Source organism: Diospyros lotus, chromosome 2 (genome assembly GCF_014633365.1).
Source record: "Diospyros lotus cultivar Yz01 chromosome 2, ASM1463336v1, whole genome shotgun sequence".
Lineage (NCBI taxonomy): Eukaryota > Viridiplantae > Streptophyta > Magnoliopsida > Ericales > Ebenaceae > Diospyros > Diospyros lotus.
The window spans coordinates 22,780,103-22,804,726 of NC_068339.1; the positions used below are offsets into that span (position 1 = coordinate 22,780,103).

The 24,624-nt window shown below is 35.3% G+C and overlaps 1 protein-coding gene across 1 annotated transcript; it reads left to right on the forward strand.

Annotated features, from left to right (window-relative positions):
* Nucleotides 1-16,569: 16,569 nt before the first annotated feature.
* LOC127793868 (ankyrin repeat-containing protein ITN1-like) lies at nt 16,570-19,294 on the forward strand. Its single transcript, XM_052324623.1, has 2 exons — nt 16,570-17,301; nt 18,302-19,294. The coding sequence occupies exons 1-2, from the start codon at nt 16,804-16,806 to the stop codon at nt 19,133-19,135; spliced, it is 1,332 nt and encodes a 443-aa protein (XP_052180583.1). The 5' UTR covers nt 16,570-16,803; the 3' UTR covers nt 19,136-19,294.
* The last annotated feature ends 5,330 nt before the right edge of the window (nt 19,295-24,624 follow it).

Consider the following 24,624-nt stretch of genomic DNA (forward strand, 5'->3'; position numbering starts at 1 on the left):
TTTTCATACAAAAAACTAATTGTTGGAGGTAAAAAAATAATTTCCAACCAACAATGGCTTATCCTTTTAATTTCCTTTTATTTTAATCCAATGGGTATAGCATTATTTTTTATTTTCAATAAATCCTTTTAATTAATTAACGAAATCTTATAACATGATATGGCCTTTATTTTTAGATACGATTCTACTGTCGTCTCAACTCCCATTATCAAACATATAGATCGACTTGGAGTCAACTTTGAAACCGTTGACCTTGGCCTCTTTATATGTACATGTAAGCACCCCTCCGATCAGGGCCGAACCTTTCATGAGGCCCATGAGGCAGTTGCCTCAGAGCCCATGAAAATCTGGCTATTTAGGGGGCCCATAAATTGGAAACCCCTCTTTTGGTAAGGGCCTAGCCGCCCACGGTCTACCATTTTCCTCTGCAAGCTTCATTTTTACCCTACCATTCTCCCTCTCTCATTATTTGTCACTCATTCCGTTGCCCTCATCCTCGCCAACTCGCCCTCGCCATCGGTGGCTAGCCTTCGCTCTCGCCTTTAGCTGGTCCATCGCTCGCGTCTCTCTACTTCGTCGCCCTTCGCCCTCGCTGGGCTCGCCCTCACTTTCTCGCCAGACTCGCCTCTTGCTACTGTGTTTGGTTGACGGTCGCCCTCGTGGCCGATCACCGGTGGCTTGCTCACACTGCCCTGCCTCGCTCTCCGTCGCTCACTGCCTCAGATTCAGTGTAATATCCTCAAATTTTAAAAATAATAATAAAAGAATAAACTAAATTAATTTAAATTAAATTAAATTTAGTTAAGTACAATGTGTAATTGTGTGTGCTGTGCTCGTGTGCGTGGAAGCTGTGGAATGGCCAGTGGCCATATTTTTCAAAGTGAGCAGAGGAGAGACAGGGGGAGGGGCAGAGAGTGAGAGATAGAGATTGGGCGAGGGAGATGAAGAGAATGAGATCGAGTGAGGGAGAGAGTTTAGCAGTGAGAGAGAGAAAGAGAGGGAGAAAGGGGGGGTGGCTGCCATGGGAGCTGGCCGAGAGCTCGGCCATGGCAGCCGAGCAAGCAACCAGCAGCGGCGGGGCAGAGCAGCAGTGTCGAGAGGCGTCCGGTGAGCCAGTGGGCGGCCGCGGCAAGGCGGCCAGGGGCTTGGCCGATCGGCCATGGCCGCGGCTGAAGCAGGGGAGGCAGCAGCCGCGGGGAAGAAAAGAAAGGAAGAAGAAGGAGAAAAAGAAGAAGAGGAGGAAGAAGAAGAAGAAAGGAAGAAGAGAAGGAAAAGAAGAAAGAAGAAAAGAGAAGAGGAAGTGTAGGCCCGGGTGAAGCAGGGAAGGAGAAGAAGAAGAAGAAGAAAAAAAGAAGAGGAAGAAAATAAAGAAAAAAAATAAAGGGATTTTGGGATTTTTCGACAAGGGAAGTGATCAGGTACGTGGGTAAAAATTAGTAGAAGCATTATGTGTTTAAATTATAAATTTTTCGCGATTAAAATTAATTAATTTGAGTCCCGGTTGTGTTATTTGCTAGGAAATAATTTAATTTGCATCGGGAGCTCGAGTGAGATCGAAATCAGCTGATTTCAGGCAAGTTCCTAATGCTTTCCTCGTATTCTTTAATTCCTGTGAGAAACCTTGTGATTTCTCGTATTTTATACCTTCCCTTCATCTGTTTCGATTCGTTTATTACTTATGGAAATTTGAGTCGTTTGATTTAAATTTAAATTATTAAGCTGGATTCGAGGATTTTATTAGCGTGATTTAATTTAAAATAAATATGACACTCGTTGAGATTTTAATTATGGTGCTCTTAGGTGGGATTTTAGACGGCTAAATTATTTATATTACACGGTAGATTTATTCAATTAAAGCTACGATTTTATTTATTGCCAGCGAACGTTTTACTTCGCAGCGGGTGCGCAAGAAAAGCAAGGAACGACTGTGTAAAGGCAAGCTCTTAACCCTCTCTTCCTGATCTTTAATTCCCGTGAAATACCCCGTGATTTCCTGTACTTTATTCTCTCCCTTACTCTAATTCGGCCCCTAACCTTATTTGTTATTCTTATTAATTTGTTTTAATTTAAATTAAATCCAAGACTTCTAGAGTTTTATTTGTTGTGAGCTTATGGGGGTTTGTACCGCCCCCACTCCCTTTGGGAATGATGCCGAACCAGCCTGGGAATTAGGTTCATAGACAGGCGGATTTATTTATGATTTTATCGGGTTTATTTACAGCTTTTTCTAGGATTTATTTATGGTTCGGTTAGAGCTATCGAGCAATAGGGCAGGGGTCGGTTGTTGGTGACGCTGGGGTAGACTATTGTACGGCCCTGATGTGGACCGTCGGGTGGACACTCCTAGTCACTGGCCGTTGACCGGTGCCGGGCACTGCTGACTAACTCTGCCGGTATGTGATTTACTGCATGATTAGATACATTGTATTACTGTTCATGATTTGATATGCACATAGGTACGGGATGCATATTGGGATATCCATTTATTGAGAATGCTTGGACACGGACATTCTATTTTGGTTAGGTTGCATCCAGCGCGAGCATATGCATGGCGTGTGGTTTACTATGTGGGCGGAGCATGGCCTGATGCCTCGATGTATGGGCGCCTTGTATCACGTTGATGCTCACTACGCCATTGTATTTCTATGTGCATTGCATGGATACTGGTAGTATTTAGTTCTTGGACGGGAGTACCGTTCCGAGGGAGCCTATGGCTCGGTTGTCGAGAGTACCGACGGATACAGGTGACGGGAGTACCGGCCTGGGACAGCGCGCGCAGGTTTGTTGCAGATATTTGTTGCCTTTCAGGGCAGCGGCAGGTTGGTATGGGACTTGGGTGCCAAGTGTCTTATGTGGGCCCCAAGGACCGGTATGTGCTTTTATTTTGTTATGCTATTGAGCTGTTGTGTTGTAGCGTCTCATGGCTTGTGTGTACCTGGGGGTTTATTCTGGGGTGAGATTTCTGATTTTGTGTAGCCTTCAGCCTTTTCTTCCTTATGCTTGCTGAGTCTCTCGACTCACCTTGCTTTCCATCATTCCAGGTAGTGGCGGCGTGGGCCATAGCAAGGGAGTCAGCTTTAACGGCAGAGTCGGTGTGGTGTACAGGCAGTCTCGTCAATCCCTATCCACTCTGATGTCTAAGTAGAATTTACTCTATAATTTCATACTGTGCCAGGTGTTTTCTCGAGTCTTGTGTATGTCGGCACAGGAGTTTTTGTTTATTTATTTATCTTGTGACCGCTGTGCTAGCGGGATACCCATAGTGCATGCATGTCTTGAGATTTGCTTCCGCTGTTCTTATTTTCGTGTATGCATGCCGGGGTGGTCTTTGTCTCTGTGTTTATTACTTTTCTCCTCCCGTAGGCGTTCCCGTTCGGGTAGTTCTAGTGGTTGGGGATATCCGGGCGGGGGTGCTTACATTCAGTCTTTGTCTTTGAAGCAGATCTGCTTCTCAAAAGCCCTAACTCTAGTATCTAGATCTGCTTAGCTTCATTCAACTTTTAGCGGTTAGTTTCTCCTTCATTTCATTTCATTTATGAAATAAAATTATGATACATTCGGAGATTTGGATTATTGGCTAACAATTGCCTATGTCTATTTTATTGATGTTGGCTGAATCTGGCAAAAGAAAATTTAATTTTATTGATATCTTCATTTTGTTTATATACATGATAACTGTTTGTTTTCTTCTTAGAAAATAGAACTAGAGTCTAGAGATGTCTTGTTCATTTTATTTTATTTTTTATTATTATAAGTCTAGATATAGAAATTAAGTTTAAGATTATTATTGCTTAAGTGTGTCGTGGATTGACTATGTTGTTTATTGAGAAAAAAATGCTCGAACAACTTGATTATGTAAACTTGATTGATATTTTTGCCTCTAAAACTGTGTAGTTTTTAATTGATAATTTAGAAAAATTTTAATTTTATTCTTTGATATGGTATAAATATTTATTTATTTTTTTATGTCTTATTATGAAAAAATAAAATTTAAATGTACTTTACGATTCGAGGGCCCATTTTTATATTTCGCCTTAGGGCCCCTGAATCTCAGGTACAGCACTGCCCCGAATCTCCCCAACCACCCAGACTACCCGAACGGAGCACCTACGGAAGGAAAAAGAATGAAACACGAGTCAAAACCACCCTGACATGCATACACAAAAATAAGAATAACAGAAGCGAAGCTAAACACATGCATGCACTACGGGTACCCCGCTAGCACAGCGGTCACGTGATAAATAAATAAACATAGACTCCTATGCCGACATACACGAGACACGAGAAAAGACCTGGCACAATATAAAATAATAGAGTAAACCCTACTCAAACATCAGAGTTGATAGGGATTGACGAGACTGCCTGTACACCCTACCGACTCTGCCGCTAAAAGCTGACTCCCTTGCCACGGCCCACGCTGCCATTACCTGGAATGATGGAAAGCAAGGTGAGTCGAGAGACTCAGCAAGCATAAGAAAAGAAAGGCTGAAGGTTGCACAAAACCAATAAACTTCTCCCAGAACACCAACCCCCAAATACACATAAGTCACGAGACGCTACAACATAATAGTATGGCATAATAAAAACACATACCGGTCCTTGGGGCCCACACAAGACACACGGCACCCAAGTTCCATACCAACCTGTTGTTGCTCTGAAAGGCAACATGTATCTCCAACAAATCTGCACGTGCTGTCCCGGGTCGGTACTCCTGTCACCCGTCCATGTTGGTACTCCTGACACCCGAGCTAAAGGCTCCTTCGAAACGGTACTCCCGTCCGAGAACTATATACTACCAGTAGCCATGCAATGCACATAAAAATGCAATGGCGTAATGAGCATCAACGTGATACACCGGCGCCCATACATCCAGGCATCAGGCCATGCTCCGCCCACATAGTAAACCATACGCGATGCATATGCCCGTGCTAGATGCAACCTAACCAAGCTAGATGTCCATGTCCAAGCATACTCAATAAATGAATATCCCAACATGCAACCCGTACCCATGTGCATATCAAATCATGAACAGCGATATAATGAATCTAAACATGCAGTAAATCACATACTGGCAGAGCTAGTCAGCAGTGTCCGGCACCGGTCAACAGCCAGTGACTAGGAGTGACCACCCGACGGTCCACTTCAGGGCCGTACAATAGTCTACCCCAACATCACCAACAACCGACCCCTGCCCTACTGCTCGATAGCTCTAACCGAGCCATAAATAAATCCGAGAAAAACTGTAAATAAACCCGATAAAATCATACCTAAACCCGCACGTCTAGGAACCTAGTTCCCAGGCTAGTTCAGCATCATTCCCAAAATGAGTGGGGGTGGTACAAACCCCCATAGGCTCACGACGAATAAAATTCTAAAAGTCTCGGATTTAATTTAAATTAAAACAAATAGATAATAATCCAAGGCTATGCGCCGAATTAGAGTAAGGGAGATGATAAAATACGATAAATCACGAGGTCTCTCACAGGAATTAAAGAACAGGAAGAGAGGGTTAGGAGCTTGCCTTTACACGGTCGTTTCTTGCATTTTTTACACTCCCGCTGCGAAGTAAAACGTTTAATAGCGATTAATAAAACTATGGCTCGCATTAATTAAATCTAACCGTGTAATATAAATAATTTAACCGTCTAAAATCCCACGTAGGCACCTCAAATAAAATCCCAATAAATTTCATATTTATTTTAAATTAAATAACGCTAATAACATCCTCAATTTATATATATAATTAATATGCGATACCGAAACGAGTTAATGGAAGACGAGGGGATCATAAAATGGAAAGAAATTGTAAGGGTAGATGAGATCTTGCCTGTATCTAGTCGTTTACGGCGTTTCCACGCTTGAACACCACCAAATTAATACACGTTGTAAAATAGAATAACTCCCAAAATTAATAAAATTGGACCCAAAATAAAATTTCAATTGCGTAAAATTTATAATTTAAACATATCACGCTTCTACTAATTTTTACCCACGTACCTAATCACTTCCTTTGCCGAAAAATCCCAAAATTCTTTTATTTTTTTCTTATTTTCTTTTCTTTCCTTTCTTTTCTTTTCTTTTCTTTCTTTCCTTCATTTTCTTCTTCTTCTTCCTTCTTCTTCTCCTTCTTCCCCGCCTTTGCTCTGCGCGCCATTTTTCTTCTTCTTCCTTCTTCTTCTCCTTCTTCCCCGCCTCTGCTCTTAGCGCCATTTTTCTTCTTCTTCTCTTCTTCTTTCCTTTCTTCTTCTTCTTCTTTTTTCTCTCCTTTTCTTTTCTTCCAGCGACCAAGCCAGCACCACCGCGGCCACCTGCGCGCCAGCTCAGTGAGCTCGCGGCCGCCACCGCCGCTGCCGCCTTCACTCGCCCCTAGCCGGCCTTCGCGCGCCACCGCGCCTGTTGTCGTCGCTGATCCTCGTCGGCCATGGCAGCGGCTGTCATGGCCGATTGGCCCTTTGAGCTCTCTCTCTCTCTCTCTCAATCTCGATCTCTCCCTTCCTCCCAAACTCTCGGCCCACTAATCTCTCTCTCCTCTCTTTCTTCTCTGGTTTCCATTTCACATAAATGGCCACTGTGTAAAGCATAGCTTCCAAGCATACACGCACCGCCTCACATTTTAAACAAATTAATTAATTTAATTTCATTTATTATTTTTGGAATATTACAGTACATGCGGATCATCTGTTAAATTTTGGCTAAATTAGGTATAAATGTTAATATTTGTATCTTTTTTACTTATTGTAATAACTCTTAATAGTAAAACTTTTTTAATATTTTATCTAATAAAACAAGTGTTGAGTCATAAATTAATATTTAATTATTCTAGAATTAGCAACCAACTTTGGGGCTTAGGCGAAGAAGTTTGCCCGGCCCTTCTCAAAATTATTAATTTTTTTTATAACAAAATAAACAATACACATTCTATATTTTTTTATTATTTTATTAAATTAAAAAAAAATAAAATTCAATCAACTACAAAATACGATAATCTTGAATGATAGTGAATTTTCAACTAAAATATAATGTTTGAGAGATCAAAAGAAACCAAACAACCTACTACAATAAACAAAGAAGCTATAAAAATTAAGAAGAGAAAATTAAGAACAATGAAATTATTTTTAGAGATTCAATTGAAATATTTATAATCAAAAATAAATTTACAGTCTTAAAGTCTATGGGATATTCAAGAAGAAATGGTAAAAAAAAAGGGAAGAAATAACGTAAAAATTAGGAAGAGAAAATGAAAAAGACAAAAAGTTAGATATAAATTAATTGTTGGATTGGGTGTCCATGAAAATTTGGACTAAAAATTAGATTTTATTTTGAGTTCAATTTTTTTAATAAAATATTTATTATTAAAAAGAAAAAAAAGTATATAAAGTGCAAAATATTAGAACCTTAAAAAATGCGGGGCCTTAGGCTAGTCGCCTACATGACTTCATGGTTGAGCCGACTCTGTCTAAAATACTCTAGTAGAAGTGAAAAAAATATAAAAAAAGATAAATAAGATAAAATAACTCAAGGTCTAAATGTGAAAAAACTTTTTTCCCTTTTAAAAAAAAAGAAAAAACAAAGACAAAGAGACTCAAATACTAAATCAACCTTATACCTATAGAAAAAGTAGATAGTTTTCATTATTTATCATTCATGTACTCTGTGTGTATTCTTAAAATTCTTATTGATTTTTTTATATTCTTTTGAAGGTTATTTATTTTTGTGAGCTTCTACTCCATATTCATTTGAGAGCTATTCATTCTTTGAGATTTTTTTTCTATATTTTCTTTAAATAGGCACTTAATAGTGGATTCTTGAAAATTCTTAGTAAAAATTCTTAGGGAGAAAAGAAGATAATAGAATAAGCAAGGTTGAGTTGAATTATTATAAATTTTGTGTGCTTGTTTTGTTTCTTTTATTTCTCCTATTTTTTATTTTCATACTTTGAACACCTTCAATTTATATTTACAACATTATTTTTTCAAAGTTATAAAAAGAGTTAAAATAATTTTTATATAAAATTTTTATCAAACTAAAAAAATTTTAAAACACCTAATTCACCATCTCTTATTCGGTGCACACTCCTATATTTCTCAACATTATATTATATTATATTAATTAGCAGCTCCCCCAGTTACCAACTATCCTTAATGTTGACTTTGAGTCAACGGGGACCACTGATCTCATTTTATTTCTTTAATGTTATCATTTTATTGGTGGAATGTGATGCGCCTATGAAACGCATTCTTATTATTTAATGTTATCATTTGGGCAACAGCATAGGCCATCGCCCCTCATATATAGAATAAATAAAGAAGCTTAGCCGCCCCAGGGCGTACCACGTGTGGTTGCGGGGCGATAGATTGGTGCCAATAAAGAAGCTTAGCCCCTAGGATATAGTCCAGTGGTCTGGAAAAGGGTTTTTGTCCTTAGATTTATAGTGTGTCATTATTTGAACTTTATTTAAGCTAATTCGTTAATTTATATTTTTTTGTTAAAATTATGGGATCAAGTAATGAGGTATTCGTGATGAAAGATTATCTAAAAAAAAATAATGAAGCGGCCTTAAAAAAAATAAAATATCTTCAACTTTTAATTATTTAGATGTTCAATATATGTAGCTTCTATTTTGTCCACTGTTACAAGGGACGTTAATAACGTTGGAATGTCATGGCTAGTTTTAAAAAATTTAAATATTATTTGAGTTAATTTTAAAATTTAAGAGTGTTGGAGTCAACTAATTAAAATTTAAAGAATGTACAATTAATTTCCTTTACATTATATTTTATGTCAAAGTAAGTATTGGTGATCCAAAATGGGCATAGGTGACACAATTGACAGATGGCACATTAATTTAATCAAATTCAAAAAATAGTTAAGTAAAAATCGTTGAATTCTGATGATAATAATAATAATGCTAAAAATAACAATGGAAATTTGTGATCTCTCAAGGAGGGTTTGTAGTAGCCTATGGATAGATATTTAGTTAGATGGCCTAAAATGTGTCATGATCCTAATGATGTTTAACATTGATTAATCATAGAAAAAATATAATATACTTATAATAATAATAATAATAAATATTCTAATTACATGTTACTAGAGTGGATAACAAAATGGACTAGCGTGGTATAAAGGTATGGATTGTGATAACATTGATATAAATGGGAGCTTCTAGCTCAAGGGTATTGCTATTTCGAGTATAAAACGAAAGAGTGTGGTGTAGAAATAAATGAATAATTATTGATATATATATATATATATATCTTTAATACAAGTCTTAATACATTCATAAAGAGGTATCTTATCAATTAAAAGATAGGCTTAATGCATATTTTATTTTCTAGACTAATAAAAAATAATAATTTTAAAGATATCAACTAAATTGTGTTCATTATATATTCCTGAATAAAATAATTTTATACACTTTTAATTTATGGCTTAACCGAAGTTAACTTTGCTTCGTCACGCTGTCACGTCACTCCTCAACACTGCAACGTCACCAATGCTTAATGCATTTTTTAGTCCCTAAACTAATAAAAAAAATAGCTTTAAGAATATCAATTAAATTGTGCTCACTATTTTTCCCTGGACAAAATAATTTTACACACTTTTAATCCCTGACTTAACCGACGTTAACTAAGATGTTAACTTTGCCTCGTCACACTGCCACGTCACTCATAATATCCACGTATGTTGTCCATATTTTTATTTAAAAAAAATAACGTCTACACACACCCAGCCATGGCTATCGGCAGCCATGGGGAGCCCTTTTTCCACCTTCTCCCTCTTTCCCCGTTCTGGACCGTTCTTGTAATATCCCAAGATTTTGAAATAAATAATAATTATTAAAACCGATGTTTTAGGTCATTATTGAATATATAGGAAATTAAGAGAAAGTATTCATTTATGTGGTTTTGAGGAAATAGAAAATCAAGGGTAATTAATTAAATTCTTTAAAAATATTTATAGAATTAATGATGAAATTAATTAGGTGAATTTTTAGAATGTTTGGGGTACAAGTGTAATAAGGAAAAAGGGAGTTTGGTGTGTATGTGAGAATTTCTAGAAGTTATGGGGTTTTAATATAATTTTTGGAAATGCCGTGAGGTGCCTTTAAGATTAATGGGGCGTGCATAAAATATTGAAGTAGCAGCCAACGCAGCTGGCACGCGCGTGTAAGGAGGTAGGTGTGGTCGCGGGATCAAATCGCGGGGGGCGTGCGCGTGCTGCAAAGATTTTGGCTAAATTTTCAGCCAAAACCTTGCCCAAAACGGCGTCGTTTTGGGCTAGGCGGTGGGCAACCAGCAACTGCCACGCAGCATGCGCTGAGCTGCCCACTTTTCTCTCTTTTTAAGTTGCAAATTGAGGGTGAAATTGGGCATTTCGAGCAACAGTTTCTGGGAGGAAATTTTGGAGAAGCAGAAGCTCGAGTAGGCGCTAGAAATGAGGAAATTTGGGGTAAATTCAAGATTAAATCAAGGTTTAATTGAGTTTTAACTAGTCAGGCGAGTAAAGAAGTATGTATTAATCATTCTGTACGGTTGGAATTTAATTTTGGATCTAATTTTATTAATTTTAGGAATTTATGTTAATTTGTAGCGTGTATTAATTTGGTGATGTGCGAGCATAAAAACGCTAGAAATAGCTAAATAGAGGCAAGCTCTTTACTCACTTCGTGACTCTCATTCGATTTATGAATTTTATATCCTCCCTTAGCTCGATTTGGTTCCATAAATTAATTACGTTCGTTATAAACGATTATTGTGTGAATTTTGTTTAATTAATTTAATTAAGAGACTTTTGGGGTTAATTACGAGACTTTTGGGGTTAATTACCTTTGTGAACTCCTTCCATTTTGTGAACCCCACTCCTTTCCTTAATTCATTTCGATTTTGCATATTAATTATACGAAATGAGGATTTTATTGGTATGAATTAATTTAAATTAAATATGAGATTCGTTGGGGTTTTATTTGTTATGTGCCTACGGGAGTTTGTACCTATTCCTTTCGGAATGATGCTGAACCCAACTTGGGGACTAGATTCCTAGATGTACGGGTTTATTTATGGCTTTCTCGGGTGTGGGTCGGTTAGGGCTATCGAGCAGTGGGGTAGGGGTCAGCTGTTTGGTGACGTTAGAGTAGACTATTGTATGACCCTAAAGTGGATCGTCAAGTGGACACTCCTAGTCACTAATCGTTGACCGGTGCCAGACACTATTGACTAGCCCCACCATTATGTGAATTATTACATGATTTGATATGTTGTATTACCGTTCATGGTTTGATATGCATATGGGTACGAGATGCATGTTGGGGTATTCATTTATTGAGTATGCTTGGACATGAACATTCTAACGTGGTTAGATTGCATCTGACACTAGCATATGCATCGCATGTGGTCTATTATGTGGGCAGAGCATGATCTGATACCTGGATGTATGGGCGCCGGTGTATCATGTTGATACTCACTATGCCATTGTATTTTTATCTACATTGCATGGTTAATATATGTTCAGCAGTCTCAGATGGGAGAACCATTCCTAGGGAGCCTAGGCTCTGCCATTTTATAGCTCAGGTGTCGGGAGGACTAATGCGAGCATTCGAGTGATGAAAGCACCGATCCAGGACATCGCGCACAAGTTTGTTGGAGATATATGTTCCTTTTAGGGCAGCGGCATGTTGGTATGGGACTTAGGTGCCGGGTGTCTTGTGTGGGCCCCAAGGACCGGTATGTGCTTTCATTATGTTATACTATTGTGTTGCAACATCTCATGACTTGTGTGTGTTTGAGGGTTAGTGTTCTAAGGAGACTCTATTGGATGTGTTCAGCCTACAATATTTCTTTCTTTATGCTTGCTGAGTCTATCAGCTCACTTTGTTTTCCATCATTCCAGGTAGTGGCAGCGTGGGTCAAGGGCAAGGGAGTCAGCTTTTAGCGACAGAGTCGGTTTGGTGTACAGGCAGTTCTGTTAGTCCCCGTTAACTCTGATGGTTGAGAGGGATTTACTCACTTATTTTTTGACTGTGTCAGGTCATTTCTCGTGTCTTGTGTATGTCGGCACAGGAGTTTGTATTCATTTATTTATCATGTGACCGCTGTGTTAGCGGAGTACCCGTAATGCATGCATGTGTATAACTTAGCTTTTGTTATTTTGATCCTTGTGTATGCATGCAAGGGTACTTCCCGTATTGTATTTCATTATTTTCTCCTTTTGTAGGCGCTTTCGTTCGGGTAGTCCAGGTGGTTGGGATATCCGAGTGAGGGTGCTTACAATTCTTGCCTTTACACTCGTCGTCGATTCAGCCATTGTCAGTCGCCTTGGAACGTACGGTTAGGGGTTGGGGACCCTAAACCTAGCGATCGAGGAACGACTGAGGGTCGGGAACCAAGGTTCTGGGGTTCCCTAACCCCCAACAGCCGATGCCCATGGCAGCCAGCTGCCCGACCGCTAGGTTCCCGGCTCCAGCCATGGCTGGGTCGAGGAACTCAACCTCCCCATGGTCGTGGTCGGGGAGCCCAACTGTGGAGACATTTTTCTTTTTTAATAAAAATATGGACAATAGACATGGATATTATGAGTGACGTGACAGCGTGACGAGATAAAGTTAACATCGATTAAGGCAAAGATTAAAAGTATATAAAATTATTTTGTCTAAGGATGAATAGTGAGCACAATTTAGTTGATATCCTTAAAACCATTTTTTTTATTAGTCCAGGGATTAAAAAATCTATTAAGCCATGGTGACGTGACAGTACTGAGGAATGATATGTCAGTGACGTGGTAACGTGACGAGGCAAAGTTAACGTCGGTTAAGCCATAGACTAAAAGTGTATAAAATTATTTTGTCTAGGAATAAATAATGAACACAATTTAGTTGATATCCTTAAAACTATTTTTTTTATTAGTCCAGAGACTAAAATATGCATTAAGCCTAAAAAATATGACATTTGATTTTAAAATATAAAATGTCAAAATTTAATATCTCAATTATTAAAAATTATTCCTTTAAATTCTTAAAGGGATTGAGAGTGAACGGAATTGTTATTTATGTCAAGTCATATAAATACATCAAATTAGATTTAATACATAAATATGACTATGATCTCTCAATAATTAAAAAAATTGACATTTGGTCCCTCATATAAAAAAAGATTAAATTTGATTAAAAAAACCTAAGTTTCATAAAAAGAATTAAAAATATTAAAAAGGCCTAAATTTCATTAAAAGATTTAAAATTTTTATAAAAAATACCTAAAAATAATACAAAAAAGACCTAAAATTTTCGTAAAAAGATCTAAAAATATTTTTAAAAGACCTAAATTTCATCAAAGACTAAAAATTTCATAAAAAGACATAAAAATATTCAAAAATTACCTAGATTTCATAAAAAGAAGGCCTAAAAATAAAACATATAAAATGAAATATTGGTCCTTTTTTAATATTTTTAGGATTTTTATGAAAATTTTAGATTTTTTTATGAAATTTATAGATCTTTTTATGAAAATTAGGTCCTTTTTTTTTATTTTTAGGTATTTTTATGAAATTTTTAGGTCTTTTTATAAAATTTAGATCTTTTTTAATATTTTTAGGTCTTTTGAAATTTTTACATCTTTATATGAAATTTAGATTTTTTATATTATTTTTAAGTTTTTTTTTTTTTTTTATCAAATTCAGTCCTTTTTCATATAAGGGAGCAAATATTATTTTTTTAGCAGTTATAAGATCAAATATCATATCATATTTATATATGTATTAAATTTAATTTAATATATTATTAATTTAATTTTTTTTTTTATGTAACGTGATATCTCACATGATGTTAGTATAAATAACATATCTATTTATCCTATAAAATTTTAAAATAATAATTTTTAATAATTAAAATATTAAATTTTAACAACTCTTCTCATCACTCTCATATAGTTAGGCTCTTTTTCAAACGTCATAGTCCCTCACGATAGTGGCAACCTCGTCGAGCTTGATAGAGTATTTTTTGCTCCAACAACCTTGGTGCAGGTTGATATATACCCAACAAAAAGAGCCAGCCATGGTTGAAATTAGTGGTGGTTCTGCCCATGGACCTGGTCCATGGTTGTCATTTTCAATTAGTGCATGGCCAAACTGGCGTTCAGCATGATTGTTGTTCTAACAATTACAAGAGAGAGGACCACGTGATGAGAGTCAAGTCACGTGGATGAAATATATATTTGTCATTTTGATTTCTCACCATAATAATAATAATAATAATAATAATAATGATGATGATGATGATGATAATTTATAATTAAAATTAAATAAAAAAATATATATTTTAAAATTTAAATAAAAATTAGAAACAAAGAAAAAATTATGTATTCTATGGAGTACTTTAATTAATGTTAAAAAAAATTTACTTTGCTGATATTTAGCGAATCCAACAAGGATGATGAGTCAAATTAAGCTGTTGAGAACATAAATTAAGATTTGAATTCAGAATTATTTTATATTTAAATCATTTATGCAAGACTTCTCAATCCAAAGTCTCGAGGTTGGAGACTGAATCAACCACGCTATAACTTATTGTATTGTGAATAGGTTGGGAATATGTCGTTTTACACTCAATTTTTAATTTTAAAATTATTTGCATCAATGTTGAAGTTTTGTTGCTATTTTGTTTGGTCAAAAATATTATCTCAAATTAAATTATTTTGAATTAAATATATTCAATTTTCTTAACACTAAAGTTTTTTTTTTTTTATTAACAGTTAATAATAAATCTCAGGATAAGTGAAATTTATTTTTGCATAAATATTATTTAAAAATAAAACTTTAAATTTTAAATATTAAATATACTTTTCAACATATGTAAGTCACATCCTTAATTATTACATTAAATGAAGTGTTGCAGTACTCACCATGAGCTATCTTAAGTGATTTTTGTTTTTCTTTAAATTTGAAAATTTCTCCCATATTTGAATTGAAAATTATGCTAGACTGAGTCAGTAGTTCCTCAAATTCGCTACCAATAACATTGACTCAATATTAAAAATTAACTAAAATTTACTGAACTAAATTGGATTTTGAGAAATGGATCCCCAATCATTTTCACTTGCATGCTCTTCATCTGCTGGAATCAATATAAATATTTCTTTCAAGTATTTCAAGTAATATTTATTCTATTAAAGATAGAAATATTAGAGTTGGTATGTGAAGTTCTTATGAATATTTTGTTTAAATATATATATATATATATATCAATAGGATTTTATTTAGTGTGTCCACAACCATAGCCACTGAGAGTTTCCTCATTATCCTTTATTCTCTAATATAAAAAAAAAATAGTATTGTGGATAACAATATAAGGGAATACTTAATTAGAGCTTGTAGATGGTACATAACTACCATATATGCGCCAACCTCTATGAATAAAAGAAAAGCACCAAGTCTTTGTTGATATTAAACAAAGACTTTGACTTTAAGGGCATGACTCATAATACTGTAGCACCAAGTTTTTTGTTTTTATTCAATCTATTGGTTTTGAATAATTTGATTAATTTAATTATCGAACCGATCGAATATTTATCTCTAAATTCAACCTTATTAATTTTATTAGGATTATGTATGCAAAACTTATAATACTATAGAACTCGTGATTATCTAATTACTTATTTGGATGATGATGATGATTATTATTATTATTATCTATAACACATTTATTTTTATTTCTGTGTAATATCTTGTATTTGATTATAAGATAAAAAATATTATTATTTTCTATATGCTATCCAAACACTAAAAATGATTTTTTAACAAAATTTTCAAGTTACGACCAAATAATAAAAAACAAATTTTAGAAAATTATTTTCTAAACATTAGTTTCTTAAAAAATATTTTATCCTTAAAAAAATATTTTATTACAAACAAATGAATCATTAAATATACAGGCAGAACAACATTCAAATCTCAATGTGAAAGTGAAATCTCTTATGTAGGAAAATATTGGAATGAAATTTTAGCATTTTCAAGAAACACTAAAAAGAGTTTTCAGATCATTTCTTAATTTTAAAATCGTTTTGAGATTGGTTTACTTATTAAAAAAATATTATAAATACATGTTTAATTTGAAAACGTATTTCTATTCCCATGACAATGTTAGAGGTGGAAACTATTTTGTCTTCGGTGTCCCAACTATCACATTAGAGACAAAGTAAATGAGGTTTATATTTACTTGAATAATTATTTTTTATAATTTTTATATTAAAATTTATATTTATAAAAAGATTTTTATATTTTATATTTATGTATATTCTCTATATTTTTTATTTTTATCTTTTAAAAAATATTATTTCTTTATTTTTATTTCGTATTATGTTTCTTGTTTTAATTTTTTTTTTTATTTTAGTGCAGTCCATTGTGAAAATAACTAGCCAGTTAATTTAAAAATGCCAGATTTCCTTCCAATTAACAGTGTACATAATTAGCAACTCCCCCAGTTAACAACTATCCTTAAATACGATCTCCTCGTTAGTCGTGTCCATATAATAGTAAATAAATACCTAATAGCTGTTTGCCCCATCATCTGAGCTCCCAAGGCGGCTAACACAAATGTTGACTTTTAGTCAACGAGGACCACGGAGCTCAACCCCTCTGTTTCACTCCAGTTTCCTCTTTCTGTCTCTCTCTGTATGTTTGCATCCATGTATATATATATATATATATCTATACACACACAATATATGTGTGTGGATTATTATCAGAAAAATCAGTTCACATCTTAATTAGAGTGAGGGAGATAGAGAGGGAGAGAGAGAGAGAGAGAGAGAGAGAATGAGAGATAGAGGGGGCGAAGAGAAATTGGAGCAGATTCTGCACGAGGCAGCTCTTGAAAATGACACGGATTCGTTGGATCGATTGCTTGAGAAAGATCCAATGATCCTCCGGCGAGTAAAGGTGGGTTGTTTCGACCACACGGCCCTCCATGTGGCGGCATTCGAGGGGAACCTGAAATTTGTCAAAAAGCTGCTGGAGAAAAATGTGGCACTGGCGGGGGTGCTGGATTCGCGGCGGTGGTCGGCGCTCCACCTGGCGGCGGCGCGGGGACACTGCGATGTCGTCAAAGCATTAGTGCAAGCAAACCCCGACATGTGCGTGACTCTGGACGGCGACGGCAGGAACCCGCTTCATCTGGCGGCGATGAAGGGCTATGATTGTGTGTTGACCGAGTTCTTTCAAGCAAAACCCCACTGGATTCATGAGCTGCTCAAAGCTAAAGACGCCGGCGGCAACACCATCTTTCATCTGGCCGTCAAGAACAAGAAATTTAAGGTATATCTATGCTGATCCCCCTTTTCTGTACTGTTTTCATTCGGTCGCCGTTTTTATGTTGATTATTAGTTTGATGAGCTTCTTTATCTCCTAGGTTGGGTGGATATATATATTAATTAAGTTATATATGGCTTAAGTGATGAATCATTCTTTTTCCTTTTCACTCACTTTTGCTAATTTTATCTTGGCTGGCTGGATTTTGAATGATTGAAATGCTTTCAGTCGAACTCTCTTTTTCAATATGGTTGCTTATCCTCTTAATCTCACCGAAAAGGGAAACTTACCCAGCCTGAACCCTGTAAATTTCCCACATTTGACATTTCTGCCCCCATGTTTTCTACGTAATGCTTCTGCATATCGTGATCTTTACCCTCCATTTTAAGTTAGAAATTGTGTGGCAATTAACGGTTGGCATTACCTCAGAACCGAAGGTTTGGTAACACATTTACATCGCAAGGTTCAACCAATTTCCCGGGGCATTGTGTTGATTCCGATTGGTGATTTACTTGGAATTCCTAATGTCTGATCCTACGTACTGGGATGGGATAAAAGTCTTGATATGTAACATATGTTATTGTTGTTGTTTATTGTGTTGGTTCTGGCCTCTGAGAGTAGAACAAACAGAAACAAGCCTATCGATTGAGCTCAATGCATGTCAAGGATCGAACAATATTGTTTACACATATAGTTTAATTGCTGTAAATTCATCCTTGAAAAAAATATGCCAGAAGGGCAGCAAACAACGAGCGAATGGCATATTGTCCGATTCTGACCCAAAATTTGAAACATCGAAGTCCAGCAATTCATCAGAGCTTCCTTTTTTTCCTTTTGGTATATATAGCTAGCTTTTCAGGGATAAGTTTCAAAACCACCTTGTTCTTCTATTTGTGGCTGGAGGAGTCCCATTATTATACTTCAGTCCAGTGCAATTATTGCTAATGCTTTCTTATTTGATCCAATGCTTTCTTATATATATATATATAAATAACGTCGTGTGCAGGCCATGAAATTATTGGTTAGGAAAGTGACGGATGTAATGAGAGCGAAGGACATACAGAAGTCTGATAACCCGTTAAACATGATAAACGAATGTGGGTACACATGCCTGGACATTCTACAGGAAATCAAAGGTGACGTACCTAAATATAAAAGTGTCAAGGAGTTGTTTCGACAAGCTGATGCCTTGAAAGCCAAACAAGTCAATCAGATTGAGTGGCTGTCGAAGAAGCAGGACGCGTTGATGGTGGTGGCGTCGCTTATCGCAACAATGGCTTTCCAAGCCGGGGTGAGCCCTCCTGGTGGTGTCTGGCAAGACAATTCACCCGCCAATTCAACAAACAGCCATAGAGCTGGAGAAGCTGTGATGGCTTATAACTACCCAGATTCATATCCGTTGTTCCTTCATGCCAACACAATAGGATTTGTGGCATCAGTAAGCACAATTCTATTTCTAGTGACCGGACTGCCCTTCAAGAAAAAGTTGTTCATGTGGATCATGGTGCTGATCATGTGGCTCACGGTTACATCGATGGCATTTACATATGCATTTTCAATCACCGTTATCACCCCCAAAAAGGACAGGGGACCTCTCAGCAATGCTATTTCTATCGGGGTGATAGTTTGGTGTGGGGTGATGGCTGTTCTTCTGGCAGCCCACACCATTCACTTGCTGGACAGGTGGTTGAAGGAGAACCGGCATATAGATGTATGGTCGCTGATGAAGAAGTTGTACAAGAAATCGATCTCACCTTCAAGTAACCAACCCCTATCAACTTCACCTAAAGGGAATGAGTCCCAAGCCGCTCCAGCTACAGGGAATGGAAACCCAGTTTGATCTTTAATTAACTTTATCCGTGAGTTTGAATTAGTGAAAGGAAGATGGTATAATTGATGGAATGAGCAGAGTTCTCTTTTATATAATATGTTAATTGTATTGCCTTCTGGTTCCTATTTTGGAAATTAAATAATTTCTTCGACCTCGAATCACGTTACATATGTTGCTCTATTTTTCAGGAACTTAGTGTCTGGCTGCAATAAGATCTGTCATTATCCTAAACCCATTTCTAGCTAGCTAGCTAGCTTGGTGTCAAGTCGCTCATGATTCTCAAAAAGGTATGAAATCAATCAAAGTGAAAGCTGAAGTATAATTGATGTGGACTATGTTAAGCTAGTCCGCTAAGTCAATTAATGCTTTGCTCTCCGAAAACAACGGGGAAGAGCTGTACTTACACAATCATAAATCAATTTCTTAAATTTTGAAATCAAATTATTTTGTAAAAAACAAAAAGACGGACCAAACAAAACTAATTAATTTGATTTGATTTAACGGTTTGAACTACGTCTCTAAATATGCAACTTAGTTGAATGGCTGCAATCAGTTTGTGGTCATTGGGTCCATGGGGGGATGTTTATGTATGTTATTAGCTAACCATGATTTATTTTATTTAAAATTTTATCTAAAAATTAAAAAAATAAAATATAACCGTTATATGTTATTTAATTAAATTTTTTATACATAAATAACATAAAATCACTCTTCTAATATATGTTATTATTAATTTTATTGGAGACTTGCATGCAAGAAGTTGTAGGTATAGAAGCGGTCCACGTGATGCGACTTGTCACTAAGCCACCGTATTAGAAAGCGACGAGACAAACACTGCAACTGCATCAATCCCCTTCTTGTGCAATGCAGACTCGGCATTGCTAAGTTAATGAATTTTAATGATAAATATAATAATTTTAACATAATGTTGACAATTGGTATAATTTTTTAAATTTTGATGGTTAATTCATAAAATTTTAAATTTTTAATAAATCTGCTACAATTTATTTTGTCAAGAATCTTATTTCTATAAAATCTTTTATAGGAAATAAAATAGAAACTAAAAATTTTTAGATAAAAAATAAAATATATTTTTATAAACCAAATATTTTAGATAAAATTATATTGCAAAAGATAAAACATATTTTTTTTTATTTTAATTCTTTTTTTGAGTTACTAAATGGATGATGTAGCAAATTAGTAACATATCATATGAATGATATAGGTTTCATTGAAGCATACTTAAGTATTTGCTAAAATTACTTAGGTAATGTCAAAATATACTCAACTATTTATATGTTAAAATTTAAAAATATAGTCGTTATAGATCATTTAATACACGTAGAGTTAACTTCTTAGACAAATCCAATTCATTAAATGTGGTTTGATGGTTTTTCTCATGCAAATGGAATGTGTCAACATTCTGAATCAGTCGACTGTGATTCAGAGATTCGTAATGAGAAAATAAGTCCAAACACAAAGAGAAAGAACAAAGTAGAAGCAAAGATAAACAATATGTGGAGAAATTTTATGTGGTTCGGCCAGAATAATGCCTACTCCATAATTGTTCTCTGGGTATTCCGGCAGAGTTACAGTATGTTATTCTTGTTGTTCTCTTCTTTTACGATGGTATTTTTGACCCCTATTTATAGTGAGGATGTTTACAATTGTATAAAATTCAAAAGTGAAAGGATGATATCATGGAGACAAGATGTCCTTATCAATCCCATAAAATCGGGAGTGGGCTCCGTACAATCAGATATCTGGTTTGTTTTAGATAAAGTAAGTGGGTTCTTGTCTCCAAGTGTTCTGAGGCATTGTATTTATGTGAGATGGATGATTCGGCTAACGAGCTGGAAGCATCGCTGGGAGCTAGCTTGGTTGGGCCTGGGAGCTCGCTTGATTCTGCGGTCTGAGTGACGTGTGGCCTTGTTCTGACGAGCTCAGCCTTGGACTTATTGAGCTTCTGACAATTGGGCCGGCCTGCTGGGTTGTGGCCAACCCATAGGTAGTGGTGCGGATACCCATAACAAAATGAAATTTGAATTAATCTCTCAATTACTAATCGTTACTTTGCATTTTGGAGAGAATGTTTCTATAGTAAATATGTATACCTCATCATTTATATAACTATTTAAAAAAGACACTTTTAACATCCATTTGATATAGTTTAAAATTTTTGTGACAAGCAAATGCTAGTAACATTCTTATAGCTTTTAATCTAGTTACGAAGGCATAGGTCTTATTATAATCTATTCTTTCTTTATGACTATATTCTTGAGCCATTAATTTAGTTTTGTTTCTATCAACAATTCCATTTTCATTTATTTTGTTCCTAAACACCCATTTGGTTCCTATGGTTTGATGTTCTTTAGGGCTTGAAACTAATTATCACACTTTATTTCTTTCAAATTGATTTAGCTCTTCTTGTATGGCAATGATCTAATAATCATTATTTAAGGCTTTCTTAATGTTTTTAGACCCTATTTGAGATAGAAAGACAGCTAGAGTTGGAAAATGGGCTGGTCGGCCTGGACTGGCCTACCTCCCGCTTGGCCCACGAGGGAGGTAGGCCGGGTTGGGCAATGGAAAATGGGGGCCCGGCATGGCCCTTAATAAATGGGCTAAGGCGGGTTGGGTTGGGCCATTTTGGTAGGCCACCCTCATTTTTGGTGGGACGGGCCACAAAGCACTGGGCCGGCCTGACCCATTTGTTACAGTACTAGGCTGGGCTGGACGAGCAGGCCCATGGTTGCCCGACCCATTTTCCAACTCTGAAGACAACATATTGATATTAATTTCTAAGAGAAGATCTAGTCTTAATTCCTTTTGAGAGATCTCCTCTAATTTCATTTTCTTCTATATATTTTCTTTCTCTTAGCAATGATGGTTTTCTCTTTTCATGAGTTTCATTTTCGTCGTTGAGAATATCATTATTTTATGAATTTATTTCTTTATTATCTAATGATAATCTTTCAAAATTTTAGCCTAATTCATTTTCATTATCCTCATGAGGTTTTGGAACATCAACACTTACATCATCTATTATCACTTGAATGGATTCTTCTACTACAAAAGTTCTTTTGTTAAATACTCTATATGATTTACTTTGAGTGGAATATCCTAAGAAATTACTTTTATCACTCTTAGCATCAAATTTACCTAAAGAATCTTTACCATTGTTAAGGATAAAACATGCACTACCAAAAATATGAAATATTTGTTTTTCTTCCTTTATATAACTCATAGTGGGTTTTCTTTAAAATGGGTCTTATGGAAACCCTGTTCAAAATATAACATGCAGTGCTTATGGCTTCTTCCCAAAAGCATTTAGGAAGATTTTATCACATAACATGATTTTAGCCATTTCTTGTAAGGATCAATTCTTCTTTTCAACTACCCTATTTTGTTGAGGTGTTCTAGCACTAGAAAAATTGTGATCAATGTCATTTTCTTCACAATAGTGTTTGAATTCTTGATTTTCAAATTCTCCCCCATGATCACTTCTGATTTTTGAAATACATATACCTTTATCTTTTTGAACTCTTTTACAAACAATTTCAAAAGATTTGAATATTTCACTTTTAGATGTAAGAAAAATTACCCAAGTGAACCTAGAATAGTCATCTACAATGACTAACACATATTGTTTTGCACCTAGGCTTTGTGTCCTCATAGGTCCAAAGAGATCTAAATGAAGTAGAGCTAGAGGCCTATAGGTTGAGACTTCATTTTTAAGCTTAAATGATATACATATTTGTTTGCCTTTCATACATGCACCACAAATGTAGGCTCTTTCATATTTTAGCTTAGATAATCCTTTAATAAGATCATGTTTGCATAATTTATTGATGACATTCATGCTAGCATATCCTAGTCTATTATGCCATAGCTAAGTATTTTGAGAGATAGTTGATACTAGACAATTTTCTATGCTAGATAAGGATAAGTCTAAATATATAATATAAACATTTCCTATCCTATTACCTATTAATTTTACGTCATTTGTTATTAGACAAACAACTTCACATGAATTACAGTCAAAACATACTTTATGGTTCTTGTCACATAATTGACTTATACTAATTAAACTATGCTTAAGTCCTTCAACCAAAATAACATTTTCTATCAAAAAAATTGAACAAATGCCAAAAATTTTACCTTTGGAGTTGTCACCATAGACAATATTATCTCCTTGCTTGTAAGATATGTTGTTGAAGAGGTGCTCATCCCCTGTTATGTGCTTTGAGCATCCATTATCAAGGAACCACTTGCTCCTGCCACAAAAGCAACCTGCCACAAAAGTAATCAAGTTGTTCCCTTTGTACCCAAACCTCCTTGGGTCCATTTATGTTAGCATAGAACTCTTTCTTAGGCACCCAACTTTGTTTAAATTTATATGGGATGTTTCTTATAAAATATTTGTTAATTGAATATCCATACTTACCACAATAATGCTATGTGATTTTCTTTCTTGAAAAATTTGGTTTATGCAATAATTTCTTTTAACTAGGTTTTTGATGGGAAGCTTTTACAAAAATAGTTTTTTTTTTTTGCTTGATTTGAAATGGATCAAAACCAATTTCTTGTTTATTACCAAAATTCTTTTGAAATCTTAAAATCATCTTTAGTTTCTTCTTGCCTTCAACAAGTTTTTCTAGAGAATCCTTTAAATCTAAATTTTGTTGGAAATGTTTTCTTTCTCATCAATCAAAATCTTTTTATCACTAATCCAAGACTTTTTTTTTTCTTCTTTTAAAGAATTTACTTCTTTATCTAGTGATTTTAGTTTCTTCTTTAAAGCATTGTTTTTCAAATTAATTTTTTTGAATTCACTCATTACATTATTAAATGCATCATATAATTCTTCAAGAGAAAAATTTGAAATTGAAAGAATGGATTGAGAGGTTACCTCATCTTCTTCCTTGGCCATGAGACATAGGTTGACTACTTAATTGCCTTGTGATTCATCGCCCGAGGATATATCATCCTCACTCCAAGCGGCTAAAACCTTCTTCTTTCCTTTCCTTTCCTTCTTCTCCAACAACGGACACTCAGTTCTTACATGACCTAACCTCTTGCCTTGTTCTTTTTCTTTCTTAAAGTTTCTCCTTTGATTGAATCTACCTTTTTTCATAAACCTACTAAATCTTCTAGCAAGTATTACAAAGTTGTTGTATCATATTTTTTGGTATATGAGAAAATGTATGTGATGCAAACCTATCTTTGTGAAAATCATATTTCGAAATAGGCCTTCATGTTTCGAAATTTGCATGAATAGTTTTTTGGCGCGAAATGCTTAAATGTTTGTAAAAATCCAAATTCACGAATGGTGTTTCGAAACCAAGTTTGTATGTTTCGAAAAACTGATATGAAATGGTTCTTTATATGTTTCGAAATGCACTTGGTCTAGGTTTCAATGTTTGCTAAATCTGCATATCATATTTCGAAACCTACCCTATTATGTTTCGAAACCTATGTCTCTGTCTGTAGAGCAT